This window comes from Heptranchias perlo, chromosome 6 (assembly GCF_035084215.1).
Source record: "Heptranchias perlo isolate sHepPer1 chromosome 6, sHepPer1.hap1, whole genome shotgun sequence".
NCBI classification, from domain to species: Eukaryota; Metazoa; Chordata; class Chondrichthyes; order Hexanchiformes; family Hexanchidae; genus Heptranchias; species Heptranchias perlo.
In genome coordinates this window covers 29,789,566-29,810,415 of record NC_090330.1, presented here as the reverse complement: position 1 = coordinate 29,810,415, position 20,850 = coordinate 29,789,566, and the positions used below count along the sequence as shown (strand labels likewise).

The following is a 20,850-nucleotide window of genomic DNA, read 5'->3' as shown; positions in this document are numbered from 1 at the left end:
AAAACTTTATTGAAGGTATTAAAAACAAGCAGTAAAAAAATAAGTGGATAAACCCAATGTTATTGTGAAATATGTATTTTTTTAAATTCTGTTTTAAACCTTACTTTCAACATTAGAAATGTCAGTTGCCGAAAAAGGCAATTTTACTTCCTAAAAGTATCTTGAGTGATTCAATTGGTTCATTGACAAACCATGATGGCTAAATGTTTACATGTTTTCCATTATAAAATTATTACATAAATGCTTACATACAGAATAGCATTACAAATGTTTACATAGTAAGTTTTCATTATTAATATTTATATTAAAAATCTTATATCTGCACATCCCCTAGCCGGTCAACCTTTTCCATTATAAGTTCCCATGTCCACATTTATTACGAAGACTTGTTAGGCTGTAATTACATCGTCTTTCTTCTCTTTCCCTTCTCTCCCACCCAACCACCCCAGTGGAGGCACCACAGCACCATTACTGGTGGGAGGGTATAATTACAGTATGACGCATTTCCATTATAACTGTGAATCTTGGATATTATAATGGAAATATAAAATATATAAAATATAAAAGTAAGGACAGAATGTATATCTTTAAAATGGTGACTGAATCTGCACATCTGGCTCAATTATTACTGCACTTTGAAACCGACTACAGAAATCACATTTGACTGCCTGTGTGCATTGCCAAACAATATCAACTTGTAATATATTAAAAGCCTTAAGGCTGTGCACACTTCAGAATTTATCATGAAAAAAATGTCAATGTTCACATTTATAATGAAAAATGCCAATATGAACTGGACACTATTTATACCCTCCCCCTTCCCAGTGAAGGCACTACCTCTGGCGGGAGGGTGTAATTACAGCACAAATTTACATAAATAGTTCCATTATAAATGTAGACATAGGGATTTATAATGGAAATGGAAAGAGACAGAATATATGGCTTTAAAATGGGGACTGAAGTACAGCTGCAAGCTGTGGCCTAATTAGCTCCTGCCCTACAACACCACTTCACCTAGAGACTATGCTTGGTCTTGACTCCCTTGTGCAATGGCAGAGGAGATCATCTAGTTCACAATCAGAAGTATTACAATAGATAAGATTTGTGGACAGGAAGTGCGTGGTATACGCAATATGTTTTTTATTTATATATATATATATATATTTTATATATATTACATTATACATTACATGACTTACTGCAAGCAACACCATATGAGATCTGCTAGTATATGCCAAAGCTATAACAGATTTAGGCCATGAGTATTAAGCTGTGTATGCTGTAGAACTTTGACATTGAATGCAATTCCAGATTGATTTTTCTTCTGAATATGAAGTCACAGAGATCTTTGAAATAGACATCTTAGCCCCAATGTGCCATTTGACAAAAAGCAAGTTCTTTTTGACAACCACTATAAAATGTAATTGTAATGCTGGTGCTGAGCGAGTATCCAAAGCAGGGGTTAAACAGAACAGAACTTACAAAATATTTCCTTGTCAAATATAATGCAATTAGAGTTAAAAAGATTTACTTCAAGAATAATCTGTAATTACCACAGAGAGTTAAACATAAAATTCAAGCACTCCTTAGGCCTGTAAATTATCTTTTTTATTTCTGTAAGACAAAAACATAATTAAACAACAGGCTGTCTCAAGTAACCCCTTAAATACACCTAAAAATCAGTATCAAAAGTGCAACAATTTATAATTTAGAGTAATTTTTCAATATATATACATACAATATTATACTATCAAAGAACATACTTTTTTTCTGTAGAAATTTCTGACCCAATATACAAAATATTCAGCTGCTGTGTCCCAAAGAACTTCTTGACATAAAGACATGAATCAGTTCCATTATTTACTGGTTACTTTTTTCCCCATCACCCTGATTTCTGATGGCTAAAATGCTATTTTGTAGCACTTAAAATATCCAAAATTATCAAACTATGCACCATTTGACTGCTGCACAATAGCCAAATCAATTTCTAGCATTCACTAAAATCCACACCCAAAAACATTTCTTTTTACAAAACCCGAGCATAACACAGAAACAAATGTATAATGCTGCAATATTCTAAGATCTCTCACTCGAGCACTGATTATTTTGTTGTTATCTTGAAGCATTCTTTTTTTTAAAAACTATAGCGACTATTAAGTATAGATCCTTCCAAACATGAAAGGGGGGAGGCGGAAAGGGAAGGCAAAAAACATTCAACAGAATGTAAATGGCTTCTCTATTCCTAAATCCCAAAATATGTTTTAATGCAGGGGTTGATTAAAGCACTATAGAGAAAGCCTAACGGACTTCAATAAAAAAAACACTATTTAGAAAAAAATATTTTGGGCACTTCAATTATCTACTTAGAAGCAATCAGTCTGAACTCCTGTCCCACCAGTTTACATCTTGTCACAATAACATGATACTTTTCCCCTTTAAAAAAAAAACAAACCTAAAGGTAAATGCTAAGGGTTAAATGGCATCAAATGTTAAGACCACAGCATTTCCTGAGCCAACAAATCAAAAAGCATTATTCTAAAAGCTACAGAGTGTTCTCTGATGAATTAAAGTTTGTTTTAGCAGCAGATAGACATTCTTCACAGGAATTCAAAGTATTGATATGAAGTACTGTACAAAAGAAAGGTGGCAAACAGTTCTCCACCTGGTTTATTAAGAACGGTGATTCTGGTCTTAAAACCCAGTTTACGGTTTATGCAGGCCACTTCAAAATTAATTTTACCAGAGTCTACTATATCCATCTACATCACCAGTCAGCATGGTTGCTCAGATTCTGCTGAACTGAACTGCAGCCAATCTATCTCCCATTTACACAACATTGCTGCTTTAAACCAGGATATGTAATCAGACTGCATCAAACCTTACATCAGAGGCATGGGCTGGTGTGCACCATGAGAAGGAGGCAAGCAAGGATTCATAAAATTACATCAGTTTGATTCAAATTCATTACCCAATTTTAAATTAATAGGGGGTGGTATGAACTTTTACACAAAACTACCAAAGTAATTTATGGGTACCATATGAACAGTGTGCTCTGATTCCCATAAACAGAAATGCAAAACAAATCCGAACGTACACATGGCGTGTAAACAGGGGCTTGAGATATTACATTCATCTGTGACTGTGAGTTCAACTAAGTGCATGGGAATACAGACCATATTTTTCAGGCAAATATTCAGATACTTCAATTACTATATTGAAGTGTGCTGGATCAGGTTAACAATGCAGACACAACAATGCAAGAGAAATTCTAAGATGTTACAACAAAGAATAATTATAATGTACATAATAGTGAGCAACTAAAGATTTATAGGAACCGAAATGGTTTATAAAGAAACTAATGAATCTTAAAATGTGTAATCACATTATTTATATACTATATACAACAGAAAATAATTAGTGCACACTCCAATATGGCAGAACAGTAGGGTGTTTCGCTCTAGTGAGACATTTAAAATATGGTCTATTTACTTTTTCATGATGTTATATATGCATTGAGTCAGAAAACAAATTGGAATTACTTTTATAACACTTTGCCACTTTACAATTTCTCTGGGATAACAAAAATACTTTACAAAAACGTATTTAATTCTTTGACACTAACAAATTGTTTCACTGTTGTATTTACAAGGCTCTACCACTCTTTGCCTGCCATTGCTCCTTCCCTGCATTTATCATCTACTCATATTTGATGCCTCTTGTGCATTTGGTAACTTTCCAGCAATCAGCACCAGATTATTTGTGAATAAAGAGTGCCAATGTGTGAACAGATGGTAAAACAAAACATATACTTAAATTTAACGCAAGTTTACATCAAGTCTACTGGAATATTACGTATTTACCTTGTGCAAATTGAAAGTAGACACAATTGCAAGGCTAGCTGTCAGTCAAATAGGTTTTTAAGGAGGTGTAGAAACCTTACATAGACCACAATAGCATGTTCATCTTTGGTGGGAAATTTTGCTCAAATTTGTTAATATCAACTGTCATTGTTTTTGGTCTTTTACTTTAAAGGAAAAAAATCTAATCCCAGTAGTTCCCAAATTTGAGGACATAAAAATTACATAACTTAAAATGCCAACAGGATGAAGCCAGGGGAGATTATTCTGATTGAACATCAGTTCACTTTGGTTTCATACACATGCATTTAGCATTTATCACTTTCAGTTATGTCAATGCGAGCTCTGGGTCTAACACACAGCATCAGCTCAGCGCCACTTAGACAAGCGTCCCTTATACACAGAGCTGCTGCAGCTTTATTTCAATGTGATTTCACAAGGAGTAAAACTGCTTTGTTTACATGGATATTTTTGCTTTGCCATTACAATCAGTATTACTCTAGTGTGACCCAAGCTCTGCAAACAAGACAAAGTTCTCTCATCTTCTGTTTCTTTTGCATGATCTCATTGCCTTGTTTCTGCAAGAGTGAGCATTGGGAAGTGAATGAGGTGGAACTGTTCTCCTGCACTCTGGATCCATTTAATCCCTGGACTGGTAGAAAAGGATATAACCAGACTCAGAGTTCTTTGAGATATCTGACGTCAATCCATAGAACTCTTCGATGGCTTGTGCATCTATTTTCTGTGCAGTAGACAACACAAACATGGTTAACAATGGAGAAAAAGGGGCTGCAGAGTTTGGATCAATTCTAATAGCTCTGTCTACCAAACAAATTTAGTGCAATTATGGTCCTGAATGTCTCACAGGAAAGTCAAAGCTTTTGCCCAAGTAGTAAATATTCTGCACAATAAATACAGAACGTCCTGTGTACATGTCCTGGTTATTAATGTCAAAGGCCCTCACTTACTATAGCTGGATAACAGCATACCCTGTGGGGTGGGAGAATTCTCTATTTAACAAGTCAATGGGGGTGAAATGTGACTTGGGCAGTGGTGCAAAAAGGGTGATAGCAAATCGGCAGCCCATTGTACATTGACTGGAAAAGAAAATCGGGCAGTGTGAAACGGGCGGCCGATTCACTATCACCAGAGACAAATTTCACCCCCAATGTTTCTTGACCTCGTTTATATTCACCACATAATATTTTTGCCAACCTATTTCTAATCCATGCACTGCTGAATAAACACTCTAATGATAGCAAAACAGCTGTTGTGCCTAGTGCTTTAAGAATTTACGCACAAAAGTATAGCAACCGTATGTACAGACTAGACGATAACTACACTGTAGCCAGTTATGCCATTTCTCTGGAGGTTCTGCTGATCTCCCAATGAATTGTTGGCAGGAGTCTGGGAGCGTTTCTTTCTAGCTCCACCCCTTAAGTATTTCACAATATTCTACATTATTCAGAATAAACACTTGCATGATATTCTAGAAATCTGGAACTCTCTCCCCCAAAAGACGATGGATGCTGGGACAACTGGAGCTTTCAAGACTGAGATTGATAGATTTTTGATAGGTATGGGCATCAAGGCAAATAGAGTTAAGATGGATAAATGGAGTGGGGGTATAGATCAGCCATGATCCCACTGAATGCCAGAGCAGTTTTGAGGGATTGAATGGCTATTCCTGTTCTTATATTGAACTTTAAGATCTCATCGCTCCTCAAATAGTAATCAGGGGAATCTTTAACTAGAAAAATAAACTATATCTATGTAAAACAGGGCTAGAGACTGACCTAATCTGAGTTCAGAAAAGTGTCATGAACTATTAAGAATTCTCTTTGATAATCTACAGTCTTGTAACTCAGTCCGTTTCCCCCCCCCCCCTTTTTGTGAGGGTACATACCCTCTGTTTTTCAGATTATTTTTTCTTTTTCAGGTTTCTGTGGATCACACAGCAATAGCTGGGAGAAAAATTTACCTGATCTCGTTATCGGCTAACACTGTTTAGGGTCCCAGGCATTTTGGTTAAAAACTTCATCAAGATGAGTTAACACTGTTCAGGGTCCCAGATATAGTATTTCGGAGTTTACAAACTTCAAATCTTAGAAAGTTATGGCACAGGAGGTGACCATTCGGCCCATTGTGTCCATGCCAGCCGAAACAGAGCTATCCATCTTAATCCCACTTTCCAGCACTTGGTCTGTAGCCCTGTAGGTTACGGCACTTCAAGTGCACATCCCTGTACTTTTTAAACGAGTTGAGGGTTTCTGTCTCTACCACCCTTTCAGGCAGTGAGTTCCAGACTCCCACCACCCTCTGGGTGAAAAATTTCTCTTCAGCTCCCCTCTAATCCTTCTACCAATTACTTTAAATCTATGCCCACTGGTCACTGACCCCTCTTCTAAGGGCAATAGATCCTTTCTATTCACTCTATCTAGGTCCCTCAATTTTATACATCTCAATTAAATCATTCTTCAGCCTCCTCTGTTCCAATGAAAACAATCCCAGCCTATCCAATCTTTCCTCATGGCTAAAATTCTCCAGTCCTGGCAACATCCTTGTAAACTTCCATATTCCTTTTATCCCAAGTTTCAAGTAAATAGTAAAATTATGTTCTAAGATAACTACAGTAATTGACAAACTCACAGCATAATCAAATAGAGTAAATACAATTGAACAGATAACATACAATTATAGAAGACAAAGTTTAATAGTATTAAATAACAAAATCAGTAATGACTTCAAATAAACATACCTCTACTATATCATCATCAAACAGCAACCAAAAGTCATGGCTCTTTACTATTGCAATGTAGTGTCCTCGGTTAGGACCACTAAATAAAAGAAACAATTAGCATTAACACAAAAGCTCCTTTCAATGTTTTTGCAGCATCAGATACATTTCTTACCAATAAAAAGGATTAAGAAGAGTTGCAACAAAATTCTAGCCACTGAAGATGAACTTGCCTGTCCCCATCATTTTCTAAGTTGTTTTTTCACTCAGCTCATTATTACATTTTGCCAGAAAATCTGGCAGGGAGCCAGAGTATAATGAACAATTCACAGCTTTAATCAACTTTGCAGGAAAAAATAATTGCTATGAAGGATATTTTCAATTCTCAAAAGACTGCTGCTGACTATTTAATATACAGACAACATGCATTGTATTTAACAAAACATTAGATTACGGGTAGTCATAAAGGAAGGTATCAACAGGTTATGATCCAGTTCTCAGCTAATAAAGAACTAATTTTCAGTATTGCCACTGAGCTTATTTTGTAAACTGGAATCAATATGCTAGAAGGAAAAAAAGCACACTTAAACAAAGATGCTTTAATGCTGTTTCAAAATGCTTTGTGATATCCTGAACTCATCACCTAAAATTGTTCACACTATTACCATCTTCAGCTTTGTACCCAGCAGTATTTCACCCTCGTGTTACATAGCTGACAATGTTTTCATTAAAAACAACTGTATTGTTGCATGCATTTCAAACTTCAAATGAATATAGTACGAACATTTTGCATCCATTATTACACTTCATTGAATTCTTAGTGGGGTGGAGTGGGGCAGGGTGCACAAGAGAACATCTACAGTACTGCTGCAGGAAAATTTCACACAAATTTCATACATCCAATATTACACTTTACCAAAATCCTAGCAACAGCACTGCTTTGGGATCCTGGCTGAGCTGTTTTAGTTACTGTAATTGCTATAATTCAAAAATATATATCTTTAAAAAAGATGATATATAAGAGCTTTTTCAATGCACTTATTTTATAAAAGATAGATTTTTAAAAAAATTATTGATTCATTACACTTTTCCATACCACAGTAGTAAAATTTCAATTTATAAAGATAACTCCTCTACCATTTTCTTTTTTTTAATATGCAAAAGAAAAAATGCTAATATGTTCATACAGGTTTCATTAAGTTATCTTTTGAATAAGCTTTTCATACCCACAAAATAATATGCTTTCAATTACTTCAGATCTGTTTGAGAAGGTTCTGGATCACCTATACCGATTCACAATGTTGCAGGAAAATCCTGAATGCATTGATCACTGCCCTATCTGGAACAATACAGTCAGCTTTGCCTGTAACAGCAGGAGTTGGGAGCTTGCACAGGTGACCCAGGATCCTAATGAATGACTTGAAAGATACAAAATTGTATTTATTTATCTTACTTACATGAGTATGAGTTTATAAACATGTTCCTTAAGATAGCTGCATCAAAAATAGAGGGGTCATTTGGTTAAAGTGCTTTCTGAAATGTAATCCTTTTACAATTAATGCAATAATGTATATTGCATTAATTGTAAAAGGATTACATTTCAGAAAGCACTTTAACCAAATGACCCCTCTTTCTCAAAAAGCATGTTTGTAAACTCACACTCAAAATTTTATATATCTCACATATTTAAAAATCTCACATTTGCATGCACTTCCTAGCAACTTTTATGTCTACATTTATAATGGAATGGGTCTATGTAAACTTGTCACACTGTAATTACACACCTCCCGCCCCCCTGGGTGTAGTGGAGGTGCTGCACTAAATCTGGGGAAAAGGTCTAATTACAGCATGACAAGGTTACATAGGTAGTTTCTTATTATAAATAGGAACCTTTAAAGTCAATGTTTTTCTGGGTGTTACTCAGTTCTTACTTTTAGCATCAAAATCTAAGAAGGCATCAGGGGGAAAAGAGCCCAGAAAACCAGGGCAAATTTGGAGAACATCAGTTCTTATTTAGAACATCACTAAATCTCAAGAAAACAAGCAAATGTCTAATGAAGCATAGTTAAGTTAAATGACAACATGTAATTATTTGTACAGTTCACAGACACCACTTTTATGGATCTGTCCTCATGACTAGAATCATAACCCCACCCAGATGGTCAGTTTAAGATAGTTTAAAGGATTTAGACTCCTATCTGCTCTGAAATGAAATTAATTCTTCTATTTTCACCCCCTCACCCCAATTGGAGAATCTTGGCTCTATCCCATATCACTGGATCTGGTCATTTAGGCCCCTATTCTCCAGAAGGATATGCCCTCACAACCATAACAATCTAATTAATGAAATGGATTTAGTGTCTTTAGCTAAGGCAAAGGACAGGCAAATGCACGTGTAGAAAGATGGAAGCTGGAGAAGCTACTGTTCAGTCAATAGCACACTGGCACGAAACAGTCGGCGATACCATACCAGTTTCTGCTCAAACATTTAAAAAAATTATTTGAAGAAAAGTTGGAGGTTAAATTTCAAAATCTTTATTCAGGTAAAATTTACTTTATTTTTTTAATAAAACAAAGCTTTTTTTGAAAAAAGAAGCTAGGTGTGCATGTGTATGTGAAAAAGACAGCCCACCGATTACACCCCTGTTGTAGATTTTGTTTTGTGTTCTATAAACTTCAGAAAGTACATTAAGCTCAGAAAGAGCTTGTAATTTAGTTCTAAAAAGATGAATTTTGAAGTAAACAGCCTCTCTTTCCTGATCATCACCTGTGCTACAACAACCGCTTGCATTTATATAGCACTTTTAACATAGTAAAACGTCCCAAAACACTTCACAGGAGCGTTATCAAACAAAATTTGACACCAAGCCACATAAGGAGATATTACGACAGGTAACCAAAACCTTGGTCGAAGAGGTAGGTTTTAAGGAGCACCTTAAAGGACGAGAGAGGTAGGGAGGCGGAGGGGTTTAGGGAGGGAATTCCAGAGCTTAGGGGCAAGGCACAGCCACCAACGGTGGAGCGATTAAAATTAGAGATGCGCAAGAGGCAAGAATTGGAGGAGCGCAGAGATCTTGGAGGGATGTAGGGCTGGAGGAGGTTACAGAGATAGGGAGGGGCAAGGCCATGGAGTGATTTGAAAATAAGGATGAGAATTTTAAGTGTGGCATTCCCATTCCGGGAGCCAATGTAGGTCAGCGAGCACAGGGGTGATGGGTGAACGGGACTTGGCGCGAATTAGGATTCGGGCAGCAGAGTTTTGAATGAGCTCAAGTTTATGGAGGGTGGAAGATGGGAGGCCGGCTGGGAGAGCATTGGAATAGTCGAGTCTTGAGGTAATAAAGACATGGATAAGGCAGGGGCAGAGACTGGCGACGTCACGGAGGTGGAATAGGCAGTCTTGGTGATGGAGCAGATCTGTGGTTGGGAGCTCATCTCAGGGTCAAATAGGACGCCAAGGTTGCAAATGGTCTATTTCAGCCTCAGGCAGTGGGTAGGGAGAGGGATGGAGTTGGTGAGGGAACAGAGTTTGTGGCGGGGACCAAACACAATGGCTTCAGTCTTCCCAATATTTAGTTGAAGGAAATTGTTACTCATAGTGTGACAAATGAGACACAGTGGAGGGATCGAGAGAGGTGGCGGTGAGGTAGAGCTGGGTGTCATCAGCGTACATGTGGAATCTGGCATGTTTTCAGATGATAATCGGCAAGGGACATTATGTAGATGAGAAATAGGAGGGGGCTGAGGATAGACCCTTGGGGAAACTCCAGAGGTATTGTTGTGGGAGTGGGAGGAGAAGCCATTGCAGGTGATTCTCTGGCTACGACTGGATAAATAAGCAAGCGCAGTTCCGCCCAGTTGGACGATGAAGGAGAGGCATTGGAGGAGGATGGTGTGGTCAACCATGTCGAAGGCTGCAGACACATCGAGAAGGATGAGGAGGGATAGTTTACCAGGTCACAGTCACCTAAAATGTTATTTGTGACTTTGATAAGGGCCATTTCAGTATTGTGGAAGGAGCAGAAACCTGGTTGGAGGGATTCAAACATGGAGTTGTGGGAAAGATGGGCATGGATTTGGGAGGCAACAAACGTTCAAGGACTTTGGAGAGGAATGGGAGGTTGGAGATGGGGCGGTAGTTTGCAAGGACAGTTGGTCAAGGATAGGTTTTTTGAGGAGGGGGATGATGACGGCAGTTTTGATGGGGAGAGGGACAGTACCTGAGGATGGGAAACTGTTAACAATATCAGGTAACATGGGGGCCAGGAAGGGAAGCTGGGTGGTCAGCAGTTTGGTGGGAATAGCTCGAGGGAACAGGAGGTGGGTCTCATGGTTAAGATGAGCTCGGAGAGGGCCTGAGGGGCCTAGGATATTCTAGGGCGATAGGAGAGAAACTAGAGGAAGATGTGAGCTCAGGGCCAGGGCAGGGGGGAACCTTGGCTTGGTGGGCTAGGGGAAGGGAGGGAAGCGGCAGAGACAGCCGAAAGGATCGTATCAATCTTAGAAGAAGTCCATGAGCTCTTCGCACTTGGAGAGGAGGGTGGAGGAGGCAGGGGAGAGGGGTTTAAGAAGACGGTTTGTAGTGACGAGAAGCCGGGAGATATCTTTGCATTCCAGGATGATCCTGGAATAGTGAACAGTTTTGGCTGAGGAGAGCAGGACTTGTGGTCCAGCCAGATCTGGCAACGAATGGCTAAACCAGTTGTCCGCCATAAACATTCAAGTCTGCGTCCTTTGGACTTAAGGGAGCGGAAATGAGGGCCATACCAGAGGGAACGACCAGGGTAAGAGTGTGTAATGGTTTTAATGGGGACAAGGGCATCAAAAGGTGAAGGTGAGGGCATGATTGAGCAGATTGGTAGCTGCAGAAATGTCATGGTGAATGGAGGGCCAAAGGCCAGACAGTTGGGAATTTGAAAGTGCCGTTGTAAATGACCTGGGGGAGAGTTTTTTTCCCCGGGGCGGTCACAGAAGGAAGTGGGGTTGGGAGGGGGAAGGGGGATGTGGGTGGAAAGGAATACATTGATGTGGTCAGAGATGGCCTTATCGGTGATTGACACGATGGGAGTACAGAGGCCATGTAAGATGGCAAGGTCGTGGGGGTGGCTGTGAATATGGGTAGGGGAGTTTATGCAGAGGGAGAGATTAAGGGAGGATGGGAGGGCAGTGACCTCAGAAGAGAGAGAGCGCATGATGAGTTGAGATGGAGGTTGAAATCACCGAGGATGAGAAATTGCTCTATGCAGAGGCTGAGGTAGGAAAGCAGTGAAAATATCTCAGTGAGAAACTTGGCATGGTACTTGGGTGGGCAGTAGAGAATGAGGGTTTTAAAGGAGAAGTGAGAGGAGACGAACAAGGTGAGATGCTCAAAGGAGGAGAAGGTGCCAGAGGAGTAAGGGGACAGACCATGGTGTGATTTGGTGATAAGGGCCACACTGCCACTGCGGTGGAAGATATAGCCAGGCGGGGAGGTTTCATTGAGGGGGAAGGCGTCATCACCCGTCAGCCAGGTTTCTGTCAAGGCCATGATGTCGATGCAATCATCCACAATAAGCTCATGGATGGCAAGGGCCTTGTTCTCAAGTGAACGGACATTCTGGAGGGAGATGCGGAAAGGGGCAGTGATAGCTGATCCGCTGGAAGAGTCCATAGGGTCAGCGCTGGGAGGGGTGAGTGGGATAGGAAGGAGATTGGCAAGATTAGCCCCCAGCAAGCACGCTAGGAGGGAAAGTTGGTGAGAGAGTAGGATGGCGCAGCTGGGGTTGCTGCTCGTAAGAAGGCAGCGACGAGTACTTCGATGGGCCCTTCGGAGGATGCCAAGGGAGGCACAGAGGAAAGCTATAAGTTTATCTAAGAGGGAATCAAGCCTGGGACGGCGGAGAAGAGCAGGAAGGTCGAGGAGTGCTGAAGGGTTGGGGTAGGGGTAGGGATTTTGGGGGGTAGAGTACCCGAAAGGGGAGAAATGAAAAGAGGCATGACGACAGGAGAGAGGGGCCTAGGAGGGGTAAAGAGAAAAGAAGAAAAATAGTGAAAAAAGGGGAAATGGAAGCGATGGGCTCGGGTCCATGCTCGGTTGATAATCAGAAAACGTAAACATTCTAATCATTAACAGCTATTGAAAAAAGAGGCAGACAGACACTGAGAATTTCCTGGGTGGCCCTCCCAATCTGAGGCAAAAACCTCAAACAGGCACAAACGGGATTTCCACCAAGGTTACGGTGGACGATCAGGCAAATCCTCGAGGAAACTCCCAGCAGCAGTCTCTCTTCTTTTAATTTGTTTTTCCCCCCAAATTAAATACAAAAGGGTTCAATGTAGGAAGCTCTAAATACTACCTGTATTTTAATTTATAAGTAATCCTTTAGTATTAACTTCTATTAAAATTAAAATAAATGATTATACGCTTTTAATTTATTTAAATTTAGGTTGGGAATTTAAACATTTGATTGTTTGGGCAGCCCTTGGGCTGTCTCATTCTCCATTCTCATAACTCCTTTTTTCACCCATTTGGACTGCTGCTGCTCTAAAACGTGTTAAAATTTCCTGCCTTTCTGCTCCCCACTTGGTTGCTGGTTCCGTCTCGGTTACCACTCCTCCTCACCCTCAAACAGCCACTCCCATGGCCCAGTGTCCTCTTTCCTCACTTTCTCTGCTTGCTTTTAAATTTTAAGAGCTATTTCCCCCACCAATCGACCCATTTGCGGCCCTCACTACTTTCTACCTCCAACCATTGGCCGCTGGTCAACATGCTCTTCATCTCTGGCAGGTTGCCCCTGGCCAATTTGCAGCTACCGTTGCTCCTCCTCCCTCCCCCGCCGTCTATCTTAGTGAACATCATAAATAAAGTTGTTGCAGCTAAATCGAAGCTCAGGAACAGTCACAGGGCAGGAAACAGTGGAGCGAGATTTCATATTTGAATGGCAGCAGTTATCAGCATGATTTTAAATAAATTATTCATATCACCACATACATTATCATGGCCCATGGGATCCAAGGGAGTGGCAAGTTGGATCTAAAATTGGCTCAGTGGCAGGAAGCAAAGGGTAATGGTCGACAGGTCTTTTTGTTACTGGAAGGTAAACTAAACGAGCAACATGTCAGTAAACTCACATCATCCTAAACACACTGGGGTAAATTTTCATGTCTACTGCCTGAGTGGAATGCAGAAATGAAAATCGGGCACGAAGGAATGCACACCTGTTAATGTAAGCTGCCTAATTTTTCTTCTAATGATTTAAATGGAAGGAAAATTGGGTGTTTTCAGTTACCAGTGTACATTCCTCCCGGTCCAATTCTCCACTCTTGATTCTGCCCAGGCTTTAATTTATGCCCAGGTGGGACAGACAAAATTCTAGCCCCTGAACTCCTGTACTTTGGCAGTGACAAATGCTGAGATACAATTCCATGATAGTTAGATGCCCAAGAATAAATGTTGAATATGGAGGGGCTGCAGGAAGCGGAGCCTGATCCTACCCTCACCCTGCAAACGTGGATGCGCATTTTTTAGCAGAGGTCAGTGGATCACGATCAGAAGCTGGGATCCAGGTTGCTTTTCCCCTTCCTCGCTCAGAAATGCTGAATGCAATTAGACTGCTCCACCATTGCCCAGCTGAGATCAGCTAACCTCTGCACTTTTGTTGAAGTTCATTAAGAGCCTTGGAACAGCAGCCTAATCTAGAACTTTTGGGAACTCGGTTAGATTTAATACTACTCCTCTCCATCACCCTTAAATTAAATATTTAATTAGCATAATTGTTTTGGAGCTGCTGAGACCATGGAAATATCATTCCAAAGCCAAAAAAAAAAATTGTGCACGGGTGTATAATGTAGGATGCAATCTTAGAGAGCTATTCTGGAGTTTTACTTGATTTAATTTTTTTTTTCAGTGTGGGAGGGCGGGGGGAGAGGGGGAAAAGAGGGCATTAGTGACGATTTTTCAGACCCTTTCCTCAGAAGGTAAAATGGATTGGACAGAGTCCAAGATACAGCAAAGTATATATGACCAAAGAAGAAATGGATTTGATGGATTTTTCTTGCTCTATGCTTTGTTTACATGCTTAAATGTGAATGGTACATTGAGTGCTTACCTTCCACAGTGCACCACGACAGCAACCAGGTCATACATTCTGTCTGGGTTGGTGGCATCTCCTGATGTGTTGAATAGTCGGAGTTCTAAAGGAAAGACTACTCTGTAGGATAACTTTGTGTATCGATGCAACTGATCCATATATTTGAACCTTTTCAGATGAAGAGCTAAAATCATAGGCAGTTTTTTTACTTTCATCCTGCAAAATGACAGCAAAAGGACATGTGACAAATGTTATAATACAAATAGCATACAGTACCATTTTGATAATATAATCTCAATTTTTGAGCTTTGTTTTAGAGCTATCAGATTAGGCTCAAATGTTTTATTTGCATGTGTTAGTTATAGAGCTAAATTTTGCACCTAACAACGAGATCATAAAATTTATTAAAAAATACATTTTTCCAAGGTCCCCACCCCTCTTTCTTTCCAAACTTTACTTCATCCAAATGACATCTGCTAGTGCCATGTGGTTGTTCAACAGTGTATGCTACCAGACTATATCTGTGGTTTGATAACTCCTCTTGTACAGATAAAACTTATTCTCATGTATACTTCCTTTTACATCTAACAGACAAACATTGTTCTGAAAGTTAAATTAGTTCCAATAAAGAGGCCCTACTTCCTACTCAAAAGCTATTATTTAGTACGTTGGACATTTAAGTAAATGATTCCTCGTCTATTATGTAACTAGCAGGCAAACATGTTTTTATGTACTTGGCATTAGCATACACACACACTTTTTGGTACAAAGCATACTACAGCATAAAATCTGTTATATAGAAAATTCAATTTTGATATTTATTGTAATGGCAGAGTTTAGAAATACTTATACAGTTTAGGAATAAGACATTACATTTGTACTGGATAGACTAAGATCAAATCAATTTGTTTGAGTTCAAAGTTTAAACAGCACCACAGAACTGAGGAAATGATGCTTAATCCTCCACTCTCAAGTTACCAATCTCCTCTGTGCTGCATTAGCCAACTAGCTTCCTTACAAGGAGGGGGGATAAATCAGAGACATGTCCTCAAGCAATTTCTACAAATGTGTCAGCCAGGTCAGATTGGCATTGGTAAAATCTTAGGAGTAGATCACCCACCTACTTTCTCAGCTGCAATCAGTGCACAGCCCAGGGAGGTGAGAGAAATGAGGGAGAAAATGCTGCGATTTGAAACTCTCTCTAGAGAGAAGTATGTGCCTGAAATCTCTGCATCTGTAGCATTTACCTTGTGCTGTGTGTCGCTAGCTGAAAGAATCTCCCCCTTTGAGATTGGGTAAGCTCCTGCACTAAAGGGTAGTGATCAAGAGTATAATCTTAAATCAAATGTAGCAATCTAAATTTTGAAAACTGTGACAATCAGTCCAACTACCAAACTGTGCACTAATTAAAAAAATACATGGTGCACTGTGGAAGAACTCTTCAGGAGACATTAGACCCCTGGCAATAGCCAACTCCTGTATTTTCACAAGAAAATCACAACAATGTCAACCTTCAGATAGTATGGTCTCACAGGATTGAAAAATGATGTTTAGAACTAGCATTCAGTCAGAGGTCAATGTTTGTCTCAGGTGAGTCTTGGAAGACAAGGAAAGTAGATACATAATTTATATCTTTCTTTTGAAAGAGAAGTTATGGAATAGATAGAACAGAACATATTAAATAGAAATAAAGCTAAATCAATAAAAAGGTGAGTGAGAAAATGGGGGAAAGAGAGAATAAGGACAAAGGGGAAAGACGTGGTGAACTAAATTGCTTAAAATTTCTTACTTAAAAAATGTTTTATTTAATTGTACATGGCTAATGGTAATAAAGCCGAAGAAGGAAAATGGCCAGCCCAAGAGATTGGAATGACCTGGAACCACCAGCAGTCTACGAGTTAGCACTACATAATCATGTATAGTTTGCTCCTAATTTAGTCATTTTTGCATTGAAAAATGTCCAATGATGTGAATTAAGCAATGTAAATAACTGTAAAGTGGGAATTTAGTGCTTAAAAATTGCATTATCAAATTATTTGAATTAAGCCACTTTGAATTAAGAGCAGACTACAATAAGTATTCAAATAACTTTAAGGGTCATTGTAAAAATGCAATTACTGTAGTGCAGTTGACCCCAAAGACAACTCAAAAATTTCTGAATCAAAAGCAAAATACTGCGGATGCTGGAAATCCAAAATAAAAACAGAAAATGCTAGAAATACTTTAGGAACAGCACCTCATCTTCCGATAAGGCACTTTAGAAACTTGTGGACTCACTGATTTCAATAACGTCAGATCATAATCATTGCCCCCATTTTTTCAGACAGCAAGTGCTGGTAACGGTTCTGATGTTGCCGTTTACTGCTCTAGACCCATCTTTTGTTTCTTTACCACCCTCCTTGCCTTGCACCATCATCCCTTGTGTCACTTAATCACTCCTGCCCTCCACCCTATCAGAGACCTTCCCTTTTGTTCTTTCCTCTCCTCCCCTCCCCCTTTCCCTGGCTCTGTATTTGCTTAAAAACTGTTAAATCTTCAACTTCTTCCAGTTCTGACGAAAGGTCATCGACCTGAAACTTTAACTCCGTTTCTTTCTCCACAGATGCTGCCTGACCTGCTGAGTATTTCCAGCAATTTCTGTTTTTATTTTAAAAATTACTGAAATTGGAACTGGAGGAGTCACATTTACTCCTGACAGGATTTCTGGAAACATCTTGCAGAGCAACTACTGCTGTAAACTGTGACATATGAAGCAAGCAATGAACATTTAATACAGTACAGCAGTTTTGTCTATCACAGTTTGCACAGTGTATTCTGTTCCATGTCATTAACATCTGGTGACAACAAAGGGCAAATAGTCTGCAGCAAGCAATGACAACCAATGCAGAACTAAGAACCTGGTCCGCAGTTCCATTTCATCCTTCGCCTCATCCGGCACGTTAACAAAAAACTTTTCGTCTTCCTTTTAGGTGTCAAGGACCGCTAGCTTCAACAACTCTTAGATACCAACACCCCTCCTGATCCTCCTTCCCCTTCACGTTCCTCTGACCCCATCCCTCCCCCCCCAATTTCACCCTTTGTCGTGTTTTCACTATCCCCTCTGAACCTGAACGATCAGTCCTCAACAAAGGCCTTGGCTTCATCCCCTTCGCTCCCACCTCAATGACTTTCGAGCGCAACATGATGCTGAGCTCTTCTTGCGTCGCCTTCGCCCCACTTCTTTGGCCAGGAGTCTTCCCCCCACACAGCGGACCCTTTCTCCTGTCCTCAGAATTCTCGTTCCACCTGGACCCCTCCCTCTGGCCTCTTACCCTCTCGATCTTTGCATTGCGAACTGCCGGCGTGACATCGCCCGTCTCGGTGTCTCTACTCCCCATACCCCCTCTAATCTAACTCCCTCTGTACGCGCAGCGCTCCGTTCTTTCAGCTGCACCCCTGGCAGTGCCGTTACACCTACCGCGGCCTTGCGGCGACGGACCGCCAGGCCGCCGCCGCCGCCTCCTCCTCCTCCCCCTCCTCCTCCTCCCCCTCCTCCTCCTCCTCCCCCTCCTCCTCCTCCCCCTCCTCCCCCTCCTCCTCCCCCTCCTCCTCCCCCTCCTCCTCCTGGCTGAACTTGTTCTTACGTTGAACAACTTTTCCTTTGACTCCACTCACTTCCTACAAATAAAAGGTGTCGCTATGGGAACCCAAATGGATCCCAGCTATGCCTGCCTTTCTGTGGGATACGTACAACATTCCTTGTTCTAGTCCTACTCAGGGCCACTCCCTCACCTCTTTTTTTTCCTGGTACATTGATGACTGTATTGGTGCCGTTTCCTGCTCTCGTCCCGAACTGGAAAATTTCATCAACTTTGCTTCTAATTTCCACCATACCCTCGCCTTCACATGTTCCATCTCTGACTCTTCCCTTCCTCGACTTCTTTACCACCTTCCTTGCCTTGCACCATCATTCCTTTTGTCATTTAATCACTCGTGCCTTCTACCCTATCAGAGACCTTCCCTTTTATTCTGTCCTCCCCACCCTCCCCCCCCACCAATCCCTGGCTCTGCACTTGCTCAAAAACTTTAACTCTTAACATTTTCCAGTTCTGATGAAAGGTCTTCGACCTGAAACATTAGTTATGTTTCTTTCTCCACAGATGCTGCCTGACTTGCTGAGCTCCAGCATTTTCAGCTTTTATTTCAGAACTAAGAACCTTCTTGGTAGAACGAAGTGAAAGTTCTTCACTTTCTCATAGCAACTGCGCAAAACCAAAACACTGGGAATTAATGGAACGAACACTTAGTATTGCATCACTTCTTTCTAAAATTTGTTCATGGGATGTGGGCGTCACAGGCAAGGCCAGCATTTATTGCCCATCCCTAATTGCCCTCGAGAGGGTGGTGGTGAGCCACCTTCTTGAACCGCCGCAATCCATGTGGTGAAGGTTCTCCCACATTGCTGTTAGGTAGGGAATTCCAGGACTGCAGCGGTTCAAGAAGGCGGCTCACCACCACCTTCTCAAGGGCAACTAGGGATGGGCAATAAATGCTGGCCTTGCCAGCGGTGCCCACATCCCATGAACGAATAAATAAAAATTTTGACCCAGCGACAATGAAGGAACGGCGATATATTTCCAAGTCGGGATGGTGTGTGACTTGGAGGGGAACGTGCAGGTGGTGTTGTTCCCATGTGCCTGCTGTCCTTGTCCTTCTAGGTGATAAAGGTTGCGGGTTTGGGAGGTGCTGTCGAAGAAGCCTTGGCGAGTTGCTGCAGTACATCCTGTAGATGGTACACGCTGCAGCCACGGTGCACCGTTGGTGAAGGAAGTGAATGTTTAGGGTGGTGGATGGGGTGCCAATCAAGCAGGCTGCTTTGTCCTGGATGGTGTCAAGCTTCTTGAGTGGCACTCATCCAGGCAAGTGGAGAGTATTCCATCACACTCCTGACCTGTGCCTTGTAGATGGTGGAAATGCTTTGGGGAATCAGGAGGTGAGTCACTCGCCGCAGAATACCCAGTCTCTGACCTGCTCTTGTAGCCACAATGTGTGTGTGGCTGGCCCAGTTAAGTTTCTGGTCAATGGTGACCCCCAGGATGTTGATGGTGGGGGTTTTGGCGATGGTAATGCCATTGAATGTCAAGGGGAGGCAGTTAGACTCTCTCTTGTTGGAGATGGTCATTGCCTGGCACTTGTCTGGCGCGAATGTTACTTGCTACTTATTAGCTCAAGCCTGGATGTCGTCCAGGTCTTGCTGCATGAGGGCACGGACTGCTTCATTATCTGAAGGGTTGCAAATGGAACTGAAAAATGTGCAATCAGCAAACATCCCCATTTCTGACCTTCTGATGGAGGGAAGGTCATTGATGAAGCAGCTGAAGATGGTTGGGCCAAGGACACTGCCCTGAGGAACTCCTGCAGCAATGTCCTGGGGCTGAGATGATTGGCCTCCAACAGCCATTACCATCTTCCTGTGTGTTAGGTATGACCCCAGCCACTGGAAAGTTTTCCCCCTGATTTCCAATAACTTCAATTTTATTAGGGCTCCTTGGTGCCACACTTGGTCAAATGCTGCCTTGATGTCAAGGGCAGTCACTCTCATCTCACCTCTGGAATTCAGCTCTTTTGGCCATGTTTGGACCAAGGCTGTAATGAGGTCTGAAGCCCAGTGGTCCTGGCGGAACCCAAACTGAGCATCAGTGAGCAGGTTATTGGTGAGTAAGTGCCGCTTGATACCACTGTCGACATCACCTTCCATCACTTTGCTGATGATTGAGAGTAGACTTATGGGGCGGTAATTGGCCGGATTGGATTTGTCCTGCTTTTTGTGGACAGGACATACCTGGGCAATTTTCCACATTGTCGAGTAGATGCCAGTGTTGTAGCTGTACTGGAACAGTTTGGCTAGAGGCACGGCTAGTTCTGGAGCACAAGACTTCAGCACTACAGCCGGAATGTTGTTGGGACCCATAGCGTTTGCTGTATCCAGTGCACTCAACCGTTTCTTGATATCACATGGAGTGAATTCAATTGGCTGAAGACTGGCTTCTGTGGTGGTGGGGATATCGGGAGGAGGCCAAGATGGATCATCCACTCGGCACTTCTGGCTGAAGATGATTGCAAACGCTTCAGCCTTGTCTTTTGCACTCATGTACTGGACTCCGCCATCATTGAGGCTGGGGATGGTCACAGAGCCTCCTCCTCCTGT

At 41.4% G+C, this 20,850-nt stretch overlaps 1 protein-coding gene across 1 annotated transcript in view; it reads right to left on the bottom strand.

The window, feature by feature from the left end:
• Positions 1-3,373: 3,373 nt before the first annotated feature.
• Positions 3,374-20,850, bottom strand: part of usp12a (ubiquitin specific peptidase 12a) — a 49,748-nt gene continuing 32,271 nt past the window's right edge. The window contains exons 7-9 of the mRNA XM_067986014.1: positions 14,682-14,879; positions 6,616-6,694; positions 3,374-4,599 (exon numbers count right to left, since the gene is read on the bottom strand). Of these exons, the coding sequence (XP_067842115.1) occupies positions 4,498-4,599; positions 6,616-6,694; positions 14,682-14,879 (379 nt within the window). The 3' untranslated portion in view covers positions 3,374-4,497. The remainder of the gene's footprint in view (positions 4,600-6,615; positions 6,695-14,681; positions 14,880-20,850) is intronic.